The sequence below is a fragment of the Lepidochelys kempii genome, chromosome 10, assembly GCF_965140265.1.
Source record: "Lepidochelys kempii isolate rLepKem1 chromosome 10, rLepKem1.hap2, whole genome shotgun sequence".
NCBI lineage: Eukaryota > Metazoa > Chordata > Testudines > Cheloniidae > Lepidochelys > Lepidochelys kempii.
Genome location: NC_133265.1, coordinates 11,400,320 through 11,420,721, shown reverse-complemented (window position 1 = coordinate 11,420,721; position 20,402 = coordinate 11,400,320). Strand labels below are relative to the sequence as shown.

General features: G+C 42.9%; 1 protein-coding gene across 7 annotated transcripts in view; it reads right to left on the bottom strand.

Annotated features, from left to right (window-relative positions):
• The window catches only part of IQCE (IQ motif containing E), a 43,496-nt gene extending 24,358 nt beyond the window's left edge, over positions 1–19,138 (bottom strand). For 6 of the 7 annotated variants that reach the window (XR_012161096.1, XR_012161097.1, XR_012161098.1 and 3 more), the window contains exons 1-15: positions 18,901–19,138; positions 14,991–15,038; positions 14,166–14,208; positions 12,699–12,839; positions 12,079–12,213; positions 11,193–11,263; positions 10,330–10,443; positions 9,501–9,548; positions 8,024–8,094; positions 7,728–7,809; positions 7,191–7,240; positions 3,229–3,392; positions 1,814–1,869; positions 1,228–1,436; positions 36–140 (exon numbers count right to left, since the gene is read on the bottom strand). Coding sequence is in view for 4 of the 7 variants with exons in the window: in XM_073361974.1 (XP_073218075.1) it covers positions 36–140; positions 1,228–1,436; positions 1,814–1,869; positions 3,229–3,392; positions 7,191–7,240; positions 7,728–7,809; positions 8,024–8,094; positions 9,501–9,548; positions 10,330–10,443; positions 11,193–11,263; positions 12,079–12,213; positions 12,699–12,839; positions 14,166–14,208; positions 14,991–15,038; positions 18,901–18,942 (1,379 nt within the window). In the remaining 3 variants the exon portion in view is untranslated. The remainder of the gene's footprint in view (positions 1–35; positions 141–1,227; positions 1,437–1,813; positions 1,870–3,228; positions 3,393–7,190; positions 7,241–7,727; positions 7,810–8,023; positions 8,095–9,500; positions 9,549–10,329; positions 10,444–11,192; positions 11,264–12,078; positions 12,214–12,698; positions 12,840–14,165; positions 14,209–14,990; positions 15,039–18,900) is intronic. The other variant, XM_073361975.1, reaches the window with a different exon arrangement.
• Positions 19,139–20,402: the final 1,264 nt, after the last annotated feature.

Sequence of the window (20,402 nt, the reverse complement as noted above, 5' to 3'; positions counted from 1 at the left end):
TTCCTTTCAAAATTGGAATATGCCTATCAAGGTACCTCAAAGTCTCCTCTTTTTCACTCTTTTCTTTCTCCATCTCCTGCAGCTTTTGCAGCTCCCTCTCCAATTCAGTCTTTGCTTGCTGTAATTGCTTCACCTCTGAACTGTATAAGAATAGGGAATTAAGCACTAAGACAATGTTCATATAATTTGCATTTCAGTGCATTAGAGGAATTATTTGCTGCTTACACTTCTAATGTTGAATAAAATCTGTTTGTTTAAATTGAACAGGAATTTTATATTTTAAATAAGTATATATTTGTCCTTATAACCATACACTATGATATACATGGTTTAGATGAAAAAGGACTTTTTGCATGCTTTTGATATTAGGTCTTTGTCCATGTGCATCTTTGCACTGAAAGATCATATTAAAATACAGGCTGCTCTGTGCACACATCTAAGCACCTGGTAAAGTTAAGCTGTCTCTCCATGCACTGAGAAACACAATTACTGTAAGCAATAGCAAAGGAATTCAGCTGCTCAGTTGGAGGGTGAATGCCATAGTATAGAAGAAAATGAGAGGTATATTCAGAGGAGAAAATAGTGGATTAGGTCAAAACTTCTGTTGCAAAATTCTCACAGCAAAACTGAAAAAGGTTCACAAAATGATTTAAAGAAGAAACTATGAAATTTTAGTGTTCTTCAAATGTTATCTTGCCAAAAATGTCATTAGCCTTTAAAATTCTTCCGTAACAAGCAGAAGTTTCCATTTTTGATGGTCAATCTTGCATTCATAGCAACTTTTTACAAAGCTGATTTGACAAAGAGTAGATTTTTAAACCTTTTTTGCAAATCCAGCCAAACCCCTCCCAAAACCTCAAATGTTTCAGATTTCTTTAAAATCTGAGAAACTTTTTACATAGCTCCTCTCATGATACAATATGAAACACTTCATACCTATGAAAAGACCGTCACAGAGGGCTTGTCTACACTTACCAGAGGATCAAAGATGCGGCGATAGATGCATCGGAGGTCAATTTACTGTGTCTAGTGAAACCCACTAAATAGACCACCAATCGCTCTCCCGTCGACGTCGCGTAGTGTGGACCCCGCGGTAAAGTAGATCTAAGCTACGTCGATTTGAGGTTCACTATTCACGTAACTCAAATTGCGTAGCTTAGATTGACTTTTCCCTTTAGTGTAGACAAGGCCAGAGACTGTAACATCCCAGACAATAGTCAGACTTACTATTTACTGGCCAGTTGATTTTGAAGTGCACTCCTATCACCTTTCAGTTTCTTCACCAACCCTCGGAGACGCTCACATTCTTCAAGGGGATCAGGTTCTTGAGTGGCTGGCTGATCCAGCTGTACAGAAGCTGAAGGTGGCAGAGCAAGCAGTGGTGATGTACCATTAGCTGATGACTGCAATCTGTTGTTCTCCATCTCATGTACTTCCTAGAGGTTCGGGGGGGAGGGAAATTGAAAATTTTCTCTTTCTGCTTCTATAAGATATGGGGAGGAGGGGGACAGAGGGAGGAAGATACTCATCTGGTATAAACTGACTTCAATGGAGCCATACCGATTTACACCAGATGAGGATCTGGCCCAGGCTAGGAAAGCGGAAAGGAAAGCAGGATCAAAGGGAGATTAATCTTAAAGCCGCAGCTATACAAGATGAGTATGACACAGCAGAAAAGGGAACAGTACAGATAGCTGTTCAGATGTATAAGAGCTGATACTTGGAAGGATAAGGCATCATGAACACAGATCAGTGACTTTATGTTTTCTGCTGTACCATTGATAAGGCAGGCTGTATTATTTCTGTCACTCACTTTTTCCAGTTCTGAAATCCGTCTCACCAGCCTCTGTCTGCTCCACTCATTGTAATCTAAAGAAGGTAACAAGGTTTTAAACAAGAAGCTGGATTGGTGAGACACAAATCCCTAGAAAAAGGAAGCTTGTGTCCATTCAAGAAGGTCCACCTCATTGTAGGAGACTGAAAACCAGCTTTAGAGAGGATGACTTTGAAAGACAGAATGGTCTAGAAATGTTTGACATCCTACTCAGACCATTTCAGGTTTCAAATTAGACCATTTAAACCAGTACAGTACATTTTTGGATGATGGAAAACAGGGCTTTATGGAGAATGTCTTGTTCCTCCAGGCTCTCTGAATGGATAAAAGCATGGGTGTCAAACACATGGCCCCAGGACACTTTCCTCCAGTCTGTAATTCCCTCTGATTTAACAAAGGGGTCTGACCTACCGGTGCGTGCTGTAGCTCAAAGAGACTGGGGAGCTGGAGTAACTGGAATTGAGGAGGGAACTCATGCCTGATTGAGTACCCCACACCAGAGCTCTGGGTCACCCTCTTCCCTGATTCCTGCTGCCACATAGCCCACAATGCTCCTCACTCCCCCTTCAGAGAACAGCACCCAGAGGGGAAATGCCACAAGGGTGGGGGAGGGAAAAAGAGAATGAGGAAGACTCCCCAAAGGCAGTGGGGGATTGGGTTGTGGGTAAACAAAAGAGAGAAAACTGACAAATGGGGATGGGGTGTGTGTGTGAACTGACTGTGATGGGAATGCATAAAAGGGTAAATTAGGGTTTGTCTACACATACAGAGGTGCAGCTGTACCGCTGTAGCACTTAGTGAATATGCTACCTATGCCAACAGGAGAGCTTCTCCCATTGGTGTAGGTACTCCACCTCCCAAGAGGTGGTAGCTATGTCAACAGAAGAAGCCCTCACATCAAATAGCGCTGTCTACACCGGGGTTAGGTTGGTATAACTGTCACTCAGGGCTATGAATTTTCCACACCCCTGAGCAACGTAGTTAAATCAACATAAGTCTGTAGTGTAGACCAACCTTAGTGACCAGTAGAAGGACGGTTTCACAAAGGCATTTACTTTTTCAAAACAGAATGTAATTGTCTTCCAGTACGATCTGTAACTTTGCCAGCTACAGAGACACATTCTTCAGTCAGATGAGACAGCAAAATGTGCCCCTTGCTAGTGACTCCTGGCCCACAGACCCTAACTGAAAAGGTAGTTCAGTCCACTCAAGGAGCCAGTTTGATGCTCCTGGAATAATGGTTACAGACTGATTGCTGCCCATTTTCAGGTAACACATTTGCAACGCCTCTAGGAGGTGTATCCATACTGCCATGTAGTCTATGAACTGTGCCTCTCTCCTCCTTTCTGTGTACTGTGAAGCCTAGTTCCCTACCTTAACTTTTCAACACATACTTTTTGTTTTGCTGGAAGCAGGGGAACTGCTCAGCATTTGGTCTAGATCTGCTTTCAGGCTCTTATTTTCATCCTGTAGCTCCTTGATGTTCTTGGATAATCGCAGAACAGCAGCATTCAGCACCTTCAGCTGTTTCTGGGATTCTCTGTTCTCTGGAACGGATCTGTGCTTGGAAAAGGGGACAAGAGCAGGGGTTTAGGCTCAGACACAGCACACAGAGGCAATAACTACAAATGAGAAACCCCCGCACACTCAATAAACAAGCAGATTGGGATTAGGAGAGGGAAGGGTGAATTTGGGAAGGAGAAGCAATGCATTACAAGTAATTTCTAAGTAAGAAGCTATATTTTCAGATATGTTAGTACCACATTCAGTTATCAGATGCTCTTTCCCTTTGAAGGAAGTCCCCTACCAAGCTTATCTCTCCACTTATAAAGATACACTGGAATCAACACTACATAAGAAACAGACTTGGAGAATGCAGGTAACAGAGTGTGGTGGCAACACCAGGAAACAGACAAGTCAAAGACTACAATGTGTTCAAAGCCTCCAGAACTAGATGATGTTGCTTCAGTTTTTCTTTTTAATTATTCTACTGGAAGTACTGAAGGTAACTCAACTTCCATTAGAAGTGGTTGTAAAGATTGTTCCTACTACAGGATTCCTGATGACCTGGAACAAACTACTCTGTACTGCTATGGGAGAGACCCAGGTTATAGAGCAACCTTGCCCAGCAAACAATGCTGAGAGGCTTTACGAATTGACCAAGCCCTGCCATGGCCAAATGACAGTCACAATGGCCAATAGATAAAACAGTCTGTGAAGAAGCCACACATCTCTGCGCTCTGGAACACAGTCACAATGACAGCCTACTGGAGAAGGGGAAGACAGTCATGGATATGGCATAACCAGTATGAAAAACTGGGCCCAAGTCACTCTTAAAAGGTCTACGAAGAGAAACAAAGTGAAAACAAACAACCAAACAAGGAAGGGCTTGTTTTTTTTATAGGACTGCCCCAGAGAGAAAAATGGGGAGATGACAGAAATGGTACCTGCATCACTCAATGCCCATTATTTCAGGCAGCTGTCAAGATAAAATAAACAATCACAGAGTGGCAGATTGCGTGGAATGGACCATACTGAGGAGCTGAAGGTTTTTTAACTTTGGCAGCAAAGGGACATCACACCCTCTGATGCCAGAGGAATTTAGTTATTGTTGGAGAAATTAAAGGATAATTGCCTAGTTCTTTTTTTGCACCCTGCTCAACAAAGTCAACATGTACTTTAAAGGTTTATTTTGAATACACATAGTTCTAAAAGGCAAGGGTATTAAGATTCAGGAAAGGAGAGACTAGACACACTATAACTTGAGTCTGGAACCATCCAGGCAGGCACCATAGTTCTGACCTTCAGCATCATTTGCTATTCCAGTCCTTGGCCTTGTGAGTAAAGACTGCCAGTCATGCAATTGGCAGAGACTGTCCTCACCATTATTTTTTTTTTTTGAGTTATATACAAATGAAGACGAGAAGGAGAACTGATGACTCATTTTCACCTGTAACTTAAACTGAATTTGATAGCCTTTAGCACTGAAAGACTACTTCATTAACTGATTGCACGCCTGAGCCAAAAGAAATGAAATATTTTTAATAGTAACAAACTAAATTCCAGTTTTTAATCCACCACAAATGACAGAACAGGGGAACAGAAGGAATATACAGTATTACCCATCCACAGTTCTGGTGGAATCGCATTGATTTTAAGCAGTTATGCCAAGGATTAAAATGGCCCATTGTGTTTCAGACAGGGAAGCACAAGCACACTCTGAAGTACTGAGATATTATCTTCCATGCTCAGCAGATCATCATCCGTCCTGTCTAACCAGTACTCTGCCTTCATCTTTCAGGTGGCTGGACTAACACTGCTTTGCACATCTACACTTACTTTGCTCTCTGAATGTAATTTTCCTCTCATATTACTCATATTCATGATACAGATTAAATTAAAATCATATTACACTAGATACTTTGAAAGCAACCTTGAGCATTGCCATATTGCTAACTTCATCCTACTGCACAGACCTTTCTCTATCGTCTTCATGATAGCTTCCATCACTGCTCCAGAATCTTTATTTTCATGTCTATAATCTCCATGGATATCATCTGGATAATTTTTAATTTAGAATTTAAAACTATTTTAGGAATACAAATTCCTCCAAAATATCTCCTTCATCCCTCCCCGAATATTCCTCTCCAATATGCCCATTTTGGAGAAACACTCCTGCAGAGAAGGAGTGGACATCACTTTGTGTAGGGGCCAGAAGGGTATTAGGTGCTCACATCCCCCACTCACAAGCTAATTTGTTGTCTTGATTTTTCCTTTTAATTTTTAATAAAGAGACTAACAGCACTATCTATATTTAGGTAAAATGGAAGCAGTCATTGTGCAAGCTTCCTCAACACCATTTAGCAATTAGCCTCAAGCATGACCTACAACCCCCCACTATTCTTAATCCTATTCTAACCCTGCTATTATAATCCTGATGATTATATGATTATAATCCAGTTCTGCTGATTCTTAGTTTAGAGGGCAGGTATATCATACTGGTACTTTTATATATTGTAATTAGAGATGTGCCTGAGCTGCAAAGTTGGGATTTGGATCTGAATTTTCCCCAAATGCCTGGCCCAGAACTTTGGTTCAGATCAATCGCTAATTTTAATACTGTAATATTCCTAATTAATCATTCTCCAACTCCCTATGTGCCTTTGGTTAGGCAGGTGACACACTGTAACATTATTAACGTTTTATATTTTGCCTTTGTGTTTTGTTTTTAGACTCACTGCAGTATGTTTTGCTCAGCATGCATCTCCTCTTGATCCCTGGTCCATCAGGGACAAACATTAGTAAACTGGCCTAAGGGCATGTCTACACTTCAATCAGGAGGTGTGACCGTAGATCATGTAAGCATATCTGAGCTACCTTTCATCTATGGGCCTGTCCTAGATCAAAGCTCAAGTGACAATAGCAGCGTATCTGCAGCAGCACTGGCAGCGGCACAGACTAGCTTCCTGACCCTGGGTACAGACTTGAGTGGCTAGCCCGTGTTCATGCCCACGCTAGCTTGTGCTCATGCTGCCGCGGCTTCACAGCTATTGTTACTCAAGTTAGCTTTGACCTGGCTAAAGCAAAGCTAGCTTGGGTATGCCTACATGAGCAGCAATCACACAACCAGACACGTCTGCAGAGACACTGCTCGATGTCGACATCCTAACACCTCCAAACCGCTACCATTGTTCAGTCTCAGTCATACAGCGGACCAATGCCTCTGCACTATTGGATTATTTTCACTTTCTTTATTTGCAGGACACATTCTAGAGCAGTCTACAGAAGTAACTTAAATGTGCATAAATCAAATATCCAACAATCTCTATACATGTAGTGTTGCCAGGAGAAGCAGTTCAATTTTCGGGGTAAGAAAAGGGATTTCCTTTTATGGGGAATAAATGCTAGAAATTCTTTTTTGAGCTGTCAGTTGCTCTGCTTTAAATGTTTTGCTTTGTTTTCAAACAGCGTTAATATTTGGTTTCCCTGTAAATTAAAATATATTTCTTTGTTCTGTTTGACAATGAGTGTGTTCTTTTGATTTAGTGTCTCTTCAGGGGGATCCTGTTTTGGTGATACAGGATGGGAATTTAAAACTCTAATTTAGGTAGATGCCTTATGTTTTCCTCATTAAAAGCCCATCAATTCAGAGTGACAGATCTACTGTGGAAGCAACATGGGTGTGACATGCGCACTGTGAAGTCAACAGAGGTAGTGTGGAAAAGCAAATCCACCAGTATCTGAATTATGAGACAAACAACAATTTACATACAATTATTTTCCATCACTTAGTATAGTATACAAAGTATATATCAAAAACATATACATGCACATGTCCCAAAAGAAACGAACGTACTTTTTCCCCACATCCTCAGATTTTGCCAACAGAGTTTGGAGACGACGAATCTGAAGTACAAAAGATAGATTGCCTTTACGGACATACATAGCTGGCACAGAAAAGACTTAGCTGTTGGAAAGCTCAGAATTCTAACCTATTAAGCAGTGTCTGGTAAGTGAAAATAAAAGTAAGATCCTTGTGGCATTAGCACAGTTAACAATGCCATAGCCAAAAATGAGAATGTGGTCCTACTGGCACTAATATGGATGCTGTGCTCAGAGCTGTACACTATATTAGTTTCATTACTTGCCTCGTTTAATTAAAAATAGGTTTTCTACTTTACACCAAGACTTTTTACAAGTACACATAGTTGGTGCTTATATATATATATATACACACACACACATACACACAAAACACACACACATCTACTTGACTTTCACACACAGGCAGGTGCAGCTGGGCTCTAAGAAACAAGTGTAAAACTGTTCAAGGTTTCTACCTAGATTCTATAATTGAACCTCTCCTCCCTGTTTACATGGGCAGGGGCCTCACCAGATGTACCTCCTCATAGTAGGTCTCCATAGCAATCCTCATCTCTTCCAAATTAGTGGTCTTCACTTGTGTCTGGAATTTGCTGAAAATGGAAGAATACAACAGTAACATCAGGAGACCTGATAACGAAGGAATGACCATTAATGGTTTAAAATATCTGGGAAGGGTATGGCGAGAGTCACATGTGGTTATGACCTAATTCATCTTTCCCAAGGAATCAGAGAATCTAACTCCATAAGAAAATGGATGTCCAATTCCCTTATCCAATACATTTCCTTGCCCCAAAAGAGCCATACTTGATAGTGTTGTCTTTCTCTTTGCATTGCTGTTCCAGCTTGAGAATCTTCTGCTTCAGTCCATTGATTACCTACCGAAAGGAAAGAACACAGCTCATCAGTTCTAGAGAAATCTCATAATCTCCAGTCAGCATTCCTGTGTCCCAGAAATCCCACTTCATCTTTCTAAATCCATCTAATCAGAAATATTTAGCCATATATATAACAGGACGAAACAAACTGTAAGCATTACTGCTATCCTTAGAGGGAGAGAGTTAAACCAGATGCCTAACAAACAGCTAGGTTAAATATAACCACATTAAGAGCTGAGTGCAAAAACTACTAAAACATAAGTATACAGTCATAGAAATGTAAAGTTGGAAAGGACCTGAAGAGGTCATCTAGTCCATCTCCCTGTGCTGAGGCAGGACCAAATATAACTAGACCACCCTGATAGGTGTTTGTCTTACCCGTTCTTAAAAACCTCCAATGATGGGGATTCCACAACCTCCCTTAGTAACCTATTCTAGTGCTTAACTATCCTTATAGTTAGGAAGTTTTTCTTAATATCTAACCTAAATCTCCCTTGCTGCAGATTAAGCCCTCTACTTCTTGTCCTACCTTCAGTGGACATGAAGAATAATTAATCACCATCCTCTTTCTAACAGCCCATATTTGAAGACTGTTATCAGGTCACCTCTCAGTTTTCTTTTCTCAAGACTAAACATGTCCAATTTTTTTTAATCTTTCCTCAAAGGTCAAGTTGTCTAAACCTTTTATTATTTTTGTTGCTCTCCTCTAGACTGTCTCCAGTTTGTCCACATCCTTCTTAATGTGTGGCACCTAAAACGGGATCCAATACTCCAGCTGAGGTCCACCAATGCTGAATAGAGTAGAACAATTACCATCCATGTCTTACACACAACTCTCCAGTTTATACACCCCAGAATGATCTTCGCCTTTTTGGCCACTGCATCACATTGTTGGCTCATCTTCAATTTGTGATCCCCTATAACCACCAGGTTTTTTTTGCAGAACTGCCGCTTGGCCAGTTATGTTCCATTTGGAAGTTGTGCATTTGAATTTTCCTTCCTAAACGTAGCACTGTGCACTTGTCTTTACTGAATTTCATGTAGCATGTAGTCACTAAATAAAAACATAAACTTTGATAATTGTATCCATTCGCTATTAAGGGGTGTGGGAAAAGAGGTGGAGAGTGCAAATATACATCTACTCTCCTAAATTCAGGGCTATGAATAAGCTGATGTACTGATGCAAACACATTTATCCTGAGGATGAGAAAAGGCGCTTTGAATTGCTGTTATTTCTAGACCTTTGTTACAGGTCTTCTATCTGGCAATAATGAAGACATCACTAATATGATTGCCTAATTAAACTGTATTGTCTCCTCCTGTATCTTGGATATTTTTCTATCAGTAAGGGTTCAGCTGGAAAGTAGAAAAATCATAGATGAAGGTGCAGGTGAAGATACAATTACCCATTTAGTATTGTTCTTCTCCGCCAAAGTCTGGGCAAAATCAGAGCCCTGTAACAGAAGACAACAAAATCAACTTAGTTGTGTTAAATTCTTCTTCAGCTTCCTCCCTGCAGATTTTCCTCCTAGTCTCCAGCCCAGGAACATGTTCTTACACTTATCTAAGGATTTTCTGTGCCATCAATCACAATAGTGACTAAGTGTTTCTCTTCTAGGCTCACTGGTCTTACAATAGGGTTTTCCTTCTGCTCTACGGGTGAGGAGTCAGGACCATACCTGCCATTCACTGTGCACAGGGCTTGGCTCCCCACCATCAGATAAATAACTCAGTAAGTGGGCTTAAATTTGCCATTAGAAATGACAATTATCTTCTCCTAAATAAACTCATCTATAAAATATGACATATAAGTTGTCCTTGAATTGAACTTCGTGCTTCCAGTTAATGGATAGGTTGGAATGGCAAACTTGGATACACAGAACAGAAATCATCTGGTATGGGCTGTATCTCTGTCTTAGGTAAGCTCCCCATTACTACAATTGAGATATTCAGAATAGAGAAATGATGGGCACAGGGGCAGGCCTGATTTAGTATTACCTCCTGTGCTCCCCTACCACACTTACCTTGAAAGTTCTTAGAAACCATATTCAAGTTGGAGTCATCATGTTACAGACTTTTCATGTCTGAGACATGAGTTTCCCTTACTGACTGTGAACAGGCTGACCTTTCAGTTTGACACTAAAAATTCAAAAACACCATTTTCACTATCTTGCACCAATATGGTAAACTAACATCCTGCTATCAGCTATGCTAGGGAAAGGTTACAAGACTCACCCTGGAAGGATCCAACAGCTGCTCAATTTGTCGATCCTTCCTGTTATTCTCCTCCTCCAGTCGTCGGATCTTTGTTTTCATCCTATCCCCCTCGCTTTTCTGAGCCTGTATTGTCTAAAATGGAACAAAAAAATCACAGGTTCATCTAGAAATTCTGCCTAAGTTCTCCAGGCAGAAGAAAGTCAGAGGCACATTGTAAGCTTTTACAATTAACTCACTCTTGGACACCAAAAGCAACCCAATTAAAATAGCCAGCACTAATGATGAAGGAAAAGCAAGAAGAGGACTATCACATTGGATTAGGACTGATTAAGAGGGAAAGTTGCAGGGTACGGAGAGGAGGGGAAAAAAAGAGACTTCAATGGCAGGGCAACTTTACTGGAGCCACTGGAACAGCCAAGATGATTGTCTGCCGGTACTTCCATCTCAGCTCCTCCCTCTAACCAAGAGCCTGGCTCAGCTTTGCCCAAGAGTCAAGTCCAACACCCATCTTGATGTACACATAGACCCAACTGGCTGACTTTTAATCATTAAAAGAATAATCAGGGGATGTTATGGAAATTCAAGTGGCAAAGGAACCAATCCCAATCAACTTTTTCAAAGTCCAGGTAGGGATTTGTTCAGTGTTTTGGGTATACTTCATGGCTTCCCACTTGCAGAAGAACTGACTGCCACACCATCAGGAAAATGAAATCTCTTTAAACAGGCATGGTTTCAGTACAGTCCTTACACCACTGAAGTGAAGAAGCTCGGTGGCTCTTCCAGGTATAGGCACCAGACCCTGCTGATCTGGTCAGGGCTGGGTACCCACAGACGGATGAGACAGATAGGACTTTTCTATTCAAGCAGCAAAGCAAGTGTACCTTCTTCAGTTCAATAATCTCATCATACATATCTTCCTTTTCTTTGTAGTCAGGTGTTCCAGGGATGTAGCCTGCAGAAAGAAAGACACAAAATAAGGAAAACTCTTCACAAAAGGAAATCTGAAACAGGCATTTATTTTTCTGAATGACAATCTCATAGATAATAAATAATGCTTCAAGAGCATGAATTTGAAATTAGTCAATTAAAAAAATATATTGAAAACAGAGTGTTTCAGCTGCTGCAGCTGCACCTGAAACCACTGCCAGATTTGGGGGGGCAATTTTTTCTTTAAAAAATAAAACATATAACCCCAAACCTCTCTCCCCCCAATTGCTGTATGAAAGAGTCATACAAAAACAAGACAAACTAATGGACCATATAATGGAAAATACTGAAACCAACAACTTGCAAAGCTCTCTCAAAAGCCACACACTACTTTGGAAAAAAATAGAAAAATGTGTACTTCTCTAGCCTCATAAGTTATAGGAATCTTAGGAGTTACTTTTAACAAAATTTTCAGACAGAAGTGTGATTTTTAAATGTATAATTTATGGTTAAAGGGAGAAAAAGCAATATTCAAGTGTGTGTGTTCCTTTTGATTTTCTCATACAATCGAACTGATTTTTACATAGTAACATAATGTATCACAAACACTTTATAGAGAGAAGTAACAAAGACAGTCAATACTTTACACAGAATTCCAGGTAGTCGGATGTCTTATGTACTTAAGTAGCTAGAAATAAGGAGAGCCAGCACCATGTGACCAGCCAGCTCACAGAGACCACATTTTGAGAGTTTGTTCTACGGGTTAGAATTAGAGGAGCGGTTGCCTTACCAAAGCAAGGACCTTAAACAAAACAATATTGCCATAGTTTCTGAACTCACCATTGCTAGAAGAACGAGCATGCTTTGGCTTTTTCATGCCTAGAGCTTCCTTTAGATATTCTGGAGTGCTGCTGGAAAGGTTAGTCCGTGCCTGCGTCACATCAAAGTCTGATTTCAGGGGCTGGCTCATACCAGCTAGTAATGAGAAAAAAACCCAGATAACTATACATTCAATTCACCCTGAGTGAATGCAACAGCAAAGCCCAGAACAGCTCTGGCTGCCTCTACAAACCCCCACTAGAAACAAGTACATCCAAAAACTGTCAAGAATTATGTAAGTCAAATTCATTCCTAACAAACGAACCAGATACCAACAAAGTAAATTTCAGCTAGGCATCTAATCAAGGACAAATTTCTGTTTGGAGGCATCCCAGAGCCTACAGGTACTCAACACTGAAGAGAAAGTTATGCAAATATTGATTAACCAACAAAAATGGTCTTAAGCAAACTTTTAAATGTAAAATGTAAACATTTTAAATGTGGACCAAATGCAACCCTGGAGTAAACAAAATTAATTTATACTGGACTGAATGGAAGCTGCACCCACTTAAATCAGGACTGCATTATAAACCCCTATGAAATTTCACTTGCAGATGTGGATGGAATTTCTACAGTGATACCTTGCTTCAGAGATCCTAGCCACATCTGCCTTGGTGTTTTAACCATTGGGTTCTCCTTCAAGGACCTCCCTGTTCCCTTCAAGGACCTCCAAACTGCAGCCTTTTTAGGATACAGGTATGTGCTGGAGATATATGGAGATTCTAAGGCAAGAGAAAATATTTCAGTGATGCAAAATACCCACCATAGCATTATTACAGTTGCTGTCACAAAACAATTTTCTCCTTCTTGAACATAATCCCTGATACAGTCTTCCGAATTATCAAAATACATTCTATAACACCTTAAGTGCTTAGCTCCTAAAAATAACAACAAAAGGCAAGTGGAACACAGCCACATCAAAATAAGAAAAAAGTCCACCTTCCAGAAATAGCTGTTACAAAGATGAGTAAGTTTAGAAAGAGAGGAATAGTCACACGACTTAATATATACAGATATATTTGTGTGTACACTTTAAACACATCTATGCACCCATAAGAAATATACACACACCACCTAAATTAATACATTGAAATGATCTATTAAAAATCGAGTATACATATATGCACTACCTACACAAAAGATATTGTATGGCTCAACAGAAGAGAGCACTTTTATGTGTGCCAGTTTGCCACAGCCTTTATGACATCAATAAAAGCACAGTCAAAAGTGATGTCACAAAGGTCATGACAGAAATAAAAGTGCTATTTTTAAGACAAATTGACCATATAATCATAGGTAGTTCAGAAAGAGGAGGGTGTTTGTAGGTACAAAGAAAGGAAAGCACCTAATCAAAACCTAGCAAGTTAGAAAAAGTCCACTGTTTAGAAATATTATATACTAATTATAAAACACATAAATATCAGGTATGAAATACAGATTCCAGGAAGATAAATTGAATATTGGACAGTTTACTGTGAATGGACTTAAAAAATAAATAAAAGGTTTTATCTGCAGTTTACAGACATTAAGGATTCTATGACAACAGGGGGCAATTTCCTTAACCATGGAATTATAGTGCTAAATGAAAAATGGAATGGCTTAAACCCTTCTGCAGCCTCCATGACTCACATAATCTGCAACCCACTAGGTCCACTGGATGTTAGGATGCACTGCTTCAGTACTTCTAGACCCCAAAACTTTGGATTTCTTTCTGCCCAGGAACAGCAAAGGACACAGCATTTCTCCAAGGAAATAAAAGGCACTCTGTGATTTTATCTGCAAACTGCTTGCCACCACAAGGGAAAAGTGCATTACTACTCAGTTAGTACCCAGGACAAGAACGCCCGGAAAACTGTAAACTCCAATCCAACTCCTAGAAAAGTCAAATGTCTCTTGTTATAGGATATAACACTCAGATGAGAAGGCTCCACATTCAATAGAGAATCACAGATGTTCTTATTTTGCGCATCTCTTCAAGGTGTTGTGTCCCATGGAGATAATCTCATTCAGGACAAAGAAGACAGAAGAAAAAATTTGGTAACACTTACTTGGTGACTTTGGGGGTTTATGAGACGTTTTCTTCTTCTGTTTCTGGAAGAAAAATAAAAATAGGCTTTCTGTATTCAAACTCTCCTATTCCTAAAACACCTCGGCAAGTAATCTGAAAAACAGAAACTACAGCTACTTCTAATGGGGAATCAGCAGAGATCTAATAAAACAATATTAACTCTTCTAAGAAACAAGACCGTAGTGCATGACTACATGTAGAACAAAAGGGATTCAACATAGCTATCCCAATTGGTCTAGTTTTACCAAGTCCAAATGCTACTGCAGCACGCTATAGCAAATGAATGAAAGTACGGTAAGTGCGCGCCGAAACAAAACAACACACCACAATTAAAGTGCTGCCCCACAATAGTGCATGCTACAAAGCCAAAGCTACCTATTTTTCCTCATTTATTGAACAACTCTGTGAGGTTTACCTGTCCTCTTAAATATGGGAATCAGCAAGTCCTTAGAGGTGCAGGACTATTACAGGGCAGAGAATGGGGCTTACAATTCCCTAAAAGATGGAAGAACCATTACTTGTTCAATTCAACTAGAGCATACTAGACATGGTATTGAGAAATTCACTGAATGTCATTTGCAAAGTGTCTCAGACCAAGCATGAGAATTTTGAAAGCCCAGCAATGTTTGGAATTACTGGAGCCCCCATATGTCAAATTCTTCGTTAGAACAATATAGTTAGCTCTACTTTCTAAAGTATCTACCAATAATCAGTAGACATAACCAGGATATGCTGTGTGGGATGCACGCAGATTCCAAGAAGTTTTTAAAGTGTTTACTAAAAGCACATTGATGACAAAACTCACCATCTCTATGTCAGATTCGTAGGTTACAGCAGACAGACTGTCATCTCCCTGGGGAGTAGATATGTACAGTATAACTTTTTCTGCACTCTAGATGGTTGGTTAATATATAGATCACCAGAACTTAAATAATACACCACAAAGCTTTTTTATAACAATCACTGCAGTAAATTCAACTGTGTACTCTTTCACTGCATTACAAAGAGATAATGTAGTTGGGAAAAATTTCTGCAAGATCTGACCCTAAAATGTTGAAAATCTGGGCTACAGCAACCTGGACTGCTTATTCACAATATCAGACAGTATCAGTAGGTGTAGAATGAAAAATCACTGCAGAGTGCTAGATCAATTTCAGAAAAGGTAGTAACGTAAGAATTACATATAAAGCAAATGAAAAATGTCCATGGAAACCCTAACATTTTCCTAAACTTGTAATAAAAAATCTCACTTCTCATTAAACAACATTTCTATTATTATTTTTAAATCATCACTATCTTTTCTCTGACAGCTTATGACAATGCTGGGTGAGATGGCCAGAGCAGTTGGCAGGAAGGCCAACTTCATATCTGCATGCCCCCTTTTCAGTGCCTTTAGTCTAATAAAAGAGTATGATGTACCTGTAAGCATCCCTCTCTCAAGTCACTCTGCATTTAATAAGTAGTAACTATTTTTCAGTGTTTGTTAATATTCTAGAGACAATATGACCAGAGATGCTTATATGAACCTTAACATTCTCCCATTTACAGGCTCTCCAAAGAGTACTGGGTGGCTAATTACTCCAGTATTAATACCTTAGCACATATACGCTGCTTCACATTTTCAATTGCAACATTAAGCAACCCTCACAACAACCCTGAGGCAAGTATCGCCACCCTCATTTTAAAGACAAGGAACCAGAAGCATAGAAAGGTTCAGTGATTTGACCAGGGTTAGACAGTGGGTTAGTGAAAGACTCAGCATTGGAATTCAGAGAGGAAGGACTGTCCAGTGGTTAAGGCACTTATGAGACCCTTGTTCAATTCCCTACTTTGCCACAGATTTCCCGTGTGATCTTAGGCAAGTCACTTAGCCCCCATGCCTCAGTTTCCCTTCTGTAAAATGAGGATAACAGCACTTCCCTACCTCGCTGGTGTTGTGAGGATAAACACATGAGACACGAAGGTAATGGGGGCCATAAAAGTATCTAAAATGGGTAGATGGATAGGTTTCCCATGTTTATCCCGTCAGATCACAGTACCTGAAAATAGCTAATGGTTTAACATGGCACCAATACAGAAAAGTACTCTCTCTTCATACTGAGCCAACGGATGATCTTTGCCTACTTGTCATACATGAGAATATCCAGGACAGAACGGAAGTTTGGAAAATTTCAATGTCATGAGATTTTCATGTTATGTCGCCCTTGCTGTAAGGACCATGCAATTAATTTCCACTTGCTGCTGGCTTCACTGGCACTTACAGACACAGCTCTACAGATCTAGCTCATTGTGAGAAGCAGCAGAAGAGATAAAGCAGATTTTAAAGCATTGGCTGACAGGAAAGAAGGCAGCATAGAAAATATTAAGAACAGATAAAGCAGCTTTTCAGCCTGGCTGAGTGCAGGTAGGCACACATTTCATACACTATGCCATACAGTTTTTAATTTCCTGGCTCAGTGTTCCTAGCAGCATACTGACAGGTTATTTTTGTTATTCTTGGAGCATTTTATCACTTTGCTGGATATCACTGTGCAACTCCATCAGCTATGTTAAAAATTAGACAGGGAACAGCAGCAATGGGGACGGATAAACAAGAGAGGGGGAGAAGCAAAACTAACTAATGTGCATATAAATCTTCAACAAATAGAATCTTCCATTCCTGAAAACCTGCATCTCCTTCTCTCCTTGAAGAGGTTATACAAAAGGGACAGATAGAAAGACTGTGCCAGACAGTAATAGAACAGTATGGCTTTCAGCATAGGAACCCAAGAAGTCTAAAGCAATGGAGGTGACAGGGAAGTAATTTTACAGATGAGGACACTAAAGCACAAACAGGTGAAGAGTCCTTCCCAAGGTCAAAGAGTGAGCTGGTGGCAACAAGGGCATTAGCACCCAGGAGCCCTTATACCCAGTCTAGAAAGAGTTTTACCACATATTTGTGCGTCCAACACATCTTACACACAACATTTTGACTGAACTGCCACAGGTTTCAAAACCTTCTTACATGGCATCTTCACAACGTGCGCAAACCTCGCTACAGTGTAAGGAGGCATCTACACTGAGCTGCTGAGAAATATTGTATCAAGAGAAGTCAAACCACATCAGTATCTCAGTGCATGACACTGTTGCCACATCCATTTAGAAAAAAACCCTTAACCCTGTCTCTTGTCGGCAGGGAAGGAAGAGCGCAATATCAAGGGAGTCTTCTCAGGAGGTGCTCAGAAACTATGATGATGGGTGCCAAAATAGGAACTGAGCTAGATAGCTCCTCATCACGCTCCATGATGTCAAAGCCCCTTGGTGTCACCACAGCATGCACAATCCCAGGCACATCATATTAAAAATGCATAGTGAGGTGTCATCACGATGCCCCACCTTTTGTGCTACTGGAGAGAAGGTTGTACTTGCCCCAGGGACACTAAGGTAGTGGGCATCCCAGTCCTACCCTTCAGCTCCCACAGCCTCTCCACACCACACATCTGCCTCGGTCCCACTGTCCTCCGTCCCCATCAGTCTTGGTCCTGTCCCTGGTCCCAATGTCCCCCTCCCCATCTGCCCTGGTCCCAGTCCCCATGTCCCCTGCCTTGGTCCCTCTACCTCCTCCCCATCTCCTCTTGTCCCAGTTCCACTGTCCCCCAACCCCATCTGCCCTGACCTCACTGTCCCCTGTCCTGCTCCCACTGCACCCTCCCCATCTTCCTTGGTCCCGGTCCCACTGCCCCTCTTCCCATCTTCCCCGGTCCCACTGCCCCCATTCCCATCTTCCTGGTCCTGATCCCACTGCCCCCACCCCATCTCCCTCGGTCTCAATCCCTGTCTGTCCCCCCTCCCCATCTCCCCTGGTCCCACCGCCCCCACCCCATCTCCCCCGGTCCCGGTCCCACTGCCGCCTTCCCCATCTCCCTCGGTCCCAGTCCATCTCCCCTGGTCCCACCGCCCCCACCCCATCTCCCCCAGTCCCACTGCCCCCATTCCCATCTTCCTGGTCCTGATCCCACTGCCCCCACCCCATCTCCCCCGGTCCCGGTCCCACTGCCGCCTTCCCCATCTCCCTCGGTCCCGGTCCATCTCCCCTGGTCCCACCGCCCCCACCCCATCTCCCCCAGTCCCACTGCCCCCATTCCCATCTTCCTGGTCCTGATCCCACTGCCCCCACCCCATCTCCCCCGGTCCCGGTCCCACTGCCGCCTTCCCCATCTCCCTCGGTCCCAGTCCCACTGCCCCCTTCCCCATCTCCCTCGGTCCCAGTCCCAGTCCCATCTGCCCCGGTCCCAGTCCCACTGCCCCCTTCCCCATCTCCCTCGGTCCCAGTCCCAGTCCCATCTGCCCCGGTCCCGGTCCCACCGCCCCCTTCCCCATCTCCCTCGGTCCCAGTCCCAGTCCCATCTGCCCCGGTCCCACCACCCCCTTCTCCACCTCCCCCGGTCCCAGTCCCAGTCCCATCTGCCCCGGTCCCACCACCCCCTTCTCCACCTCCCCCGGTCCCAGTCCCATCTCCCCCGGTCCCACCGCCCCCTCCCCCGGTCCCGGTCCCACCGCCCCTTCCCCACCTCCCCCGCTCCCGGTCCCAGTCCCATCTCCCCCGGCCCCACCGCCCCCTTACCCATCTCCCTCGGCCCCAATCCCAGTCTGTCCCCCCTCCCCCTCTCCATCAGGTCCCGGCCCCTCTTCCAACCGCTCCCATTCGATTCCCGCGGTCCTGTTCCCGTGCTCACCAGCTCCCGCTCCGTGGCCGCCTCGCTGGTCGCCAGGGACATGGCGCGAGCGGAGCTCAGGCAGCGGCTGGGTCGCAGGCGCCGCTTCGGGGGAGCGGGCTCGGCAGGTGCATGTCACCAGGCGGGAGGGAGGACAGGGCGGCCTGAGGGGCAGCGTCCGCCGGGCCCGGCCTGGATTGAACCCCCTCCCCTCAGAACTTCCGGGTTTCCGAGACCATGGCAACCAGCCGCGGCAGCCGCGCCAATACCCGGATGAACTGGGCACGGGACGCCCGGGCCAAGCGTCTCTGCGCCCGGCGTTTGGGGAAGCGGTTTCGTCACGGGGCTGGGACAACCAAGTGTTTGCTCGGAGTTGAGAGACCACAGAGCAGGGGAGCCCCCGCAGGAAGGCGCTAGGGAAGCCCTACTGATGGGGTTAGCCAGGCGAGGGCCAGACACCCACACAAGGGCCCCACGCATAGCGTCTGACCTGGCACCCAACATGAGGGACCCTCCCCAATAGGGCCATGGTCAGATGCTGATGATCTGATCCCCATGGGGGTCTGGTTCTCAAGGCCCCCCGCGGCACCAGACGCTGGCGCTCAAGGCCATGTACAGATGGCATCTGCACGTCTTCACGCAATCTGGCCAATGGCACAAAGTCTGGTCTTTTTCTTAAAGCCCCAGGTCCAGATGTCAAAGGATTAAATATGAATCTCAGCCCCCCACCAACTCCATGGGTGGCCTTGGACAAGTCAGTCAGCTGCTCTGTGCCTCCTTTCTCTGTCTGTAAAAAGAAGTTAATACCTCATTCCTGTGCGTGTGAAACTTAATTCATTAATGTTTGTAAGGTGCTTTCAGATCCTCTGGTGGAAGGCACCAGAGAAGTGAAAAGTATTATTGATATGGTTTCTATTATTCACCATTATATATTTTTTTCTTTCAAGGGTCGCATCTTGCCGCAATTGACACACAGATGATTGTGTCTACACTCCAAAATTTCCTAGTTACTACCTACCATCAGTTCTACCACTGGAAGTGCTCGTGTAGACTGCACTCTTGCAGCCACCAATGTGTATTTTTCCACCTTGGTGTCTAACCCCACCCAGAGAAGTTCCAAATGACCTTGTGGTAAAAAAGCCAACACGTTACTCATTTATGCCAGTGCTCTTATAGTTGATACCAATGGTGGAACTGAACTAGTAGTAGCAACAGTAGGCAAATTTTTGGGGAAAGGGTTATTGTAGACATACCCATACGTATATTTAATTTGCAAGGCCCAAGCACAGGACCTGTTGTGGGACAATGACAAGGGACACAAGAAAGCTAGCCTCGCTGCATTTAAATTACTACAACATTTAAATTACTCTTCTATAACTGGTTTCCAGATTCCACATTTCTAGTATCAGAGGGGTAGCCATATTAGTCTGGATCTGTAAAAGCGGCAAAGCCACATTTCTAGTGTTGATAATTTACACCCCAAGCTTGTGTGGGGATAGCGTTCTCTCTCATCAAGAGGGATA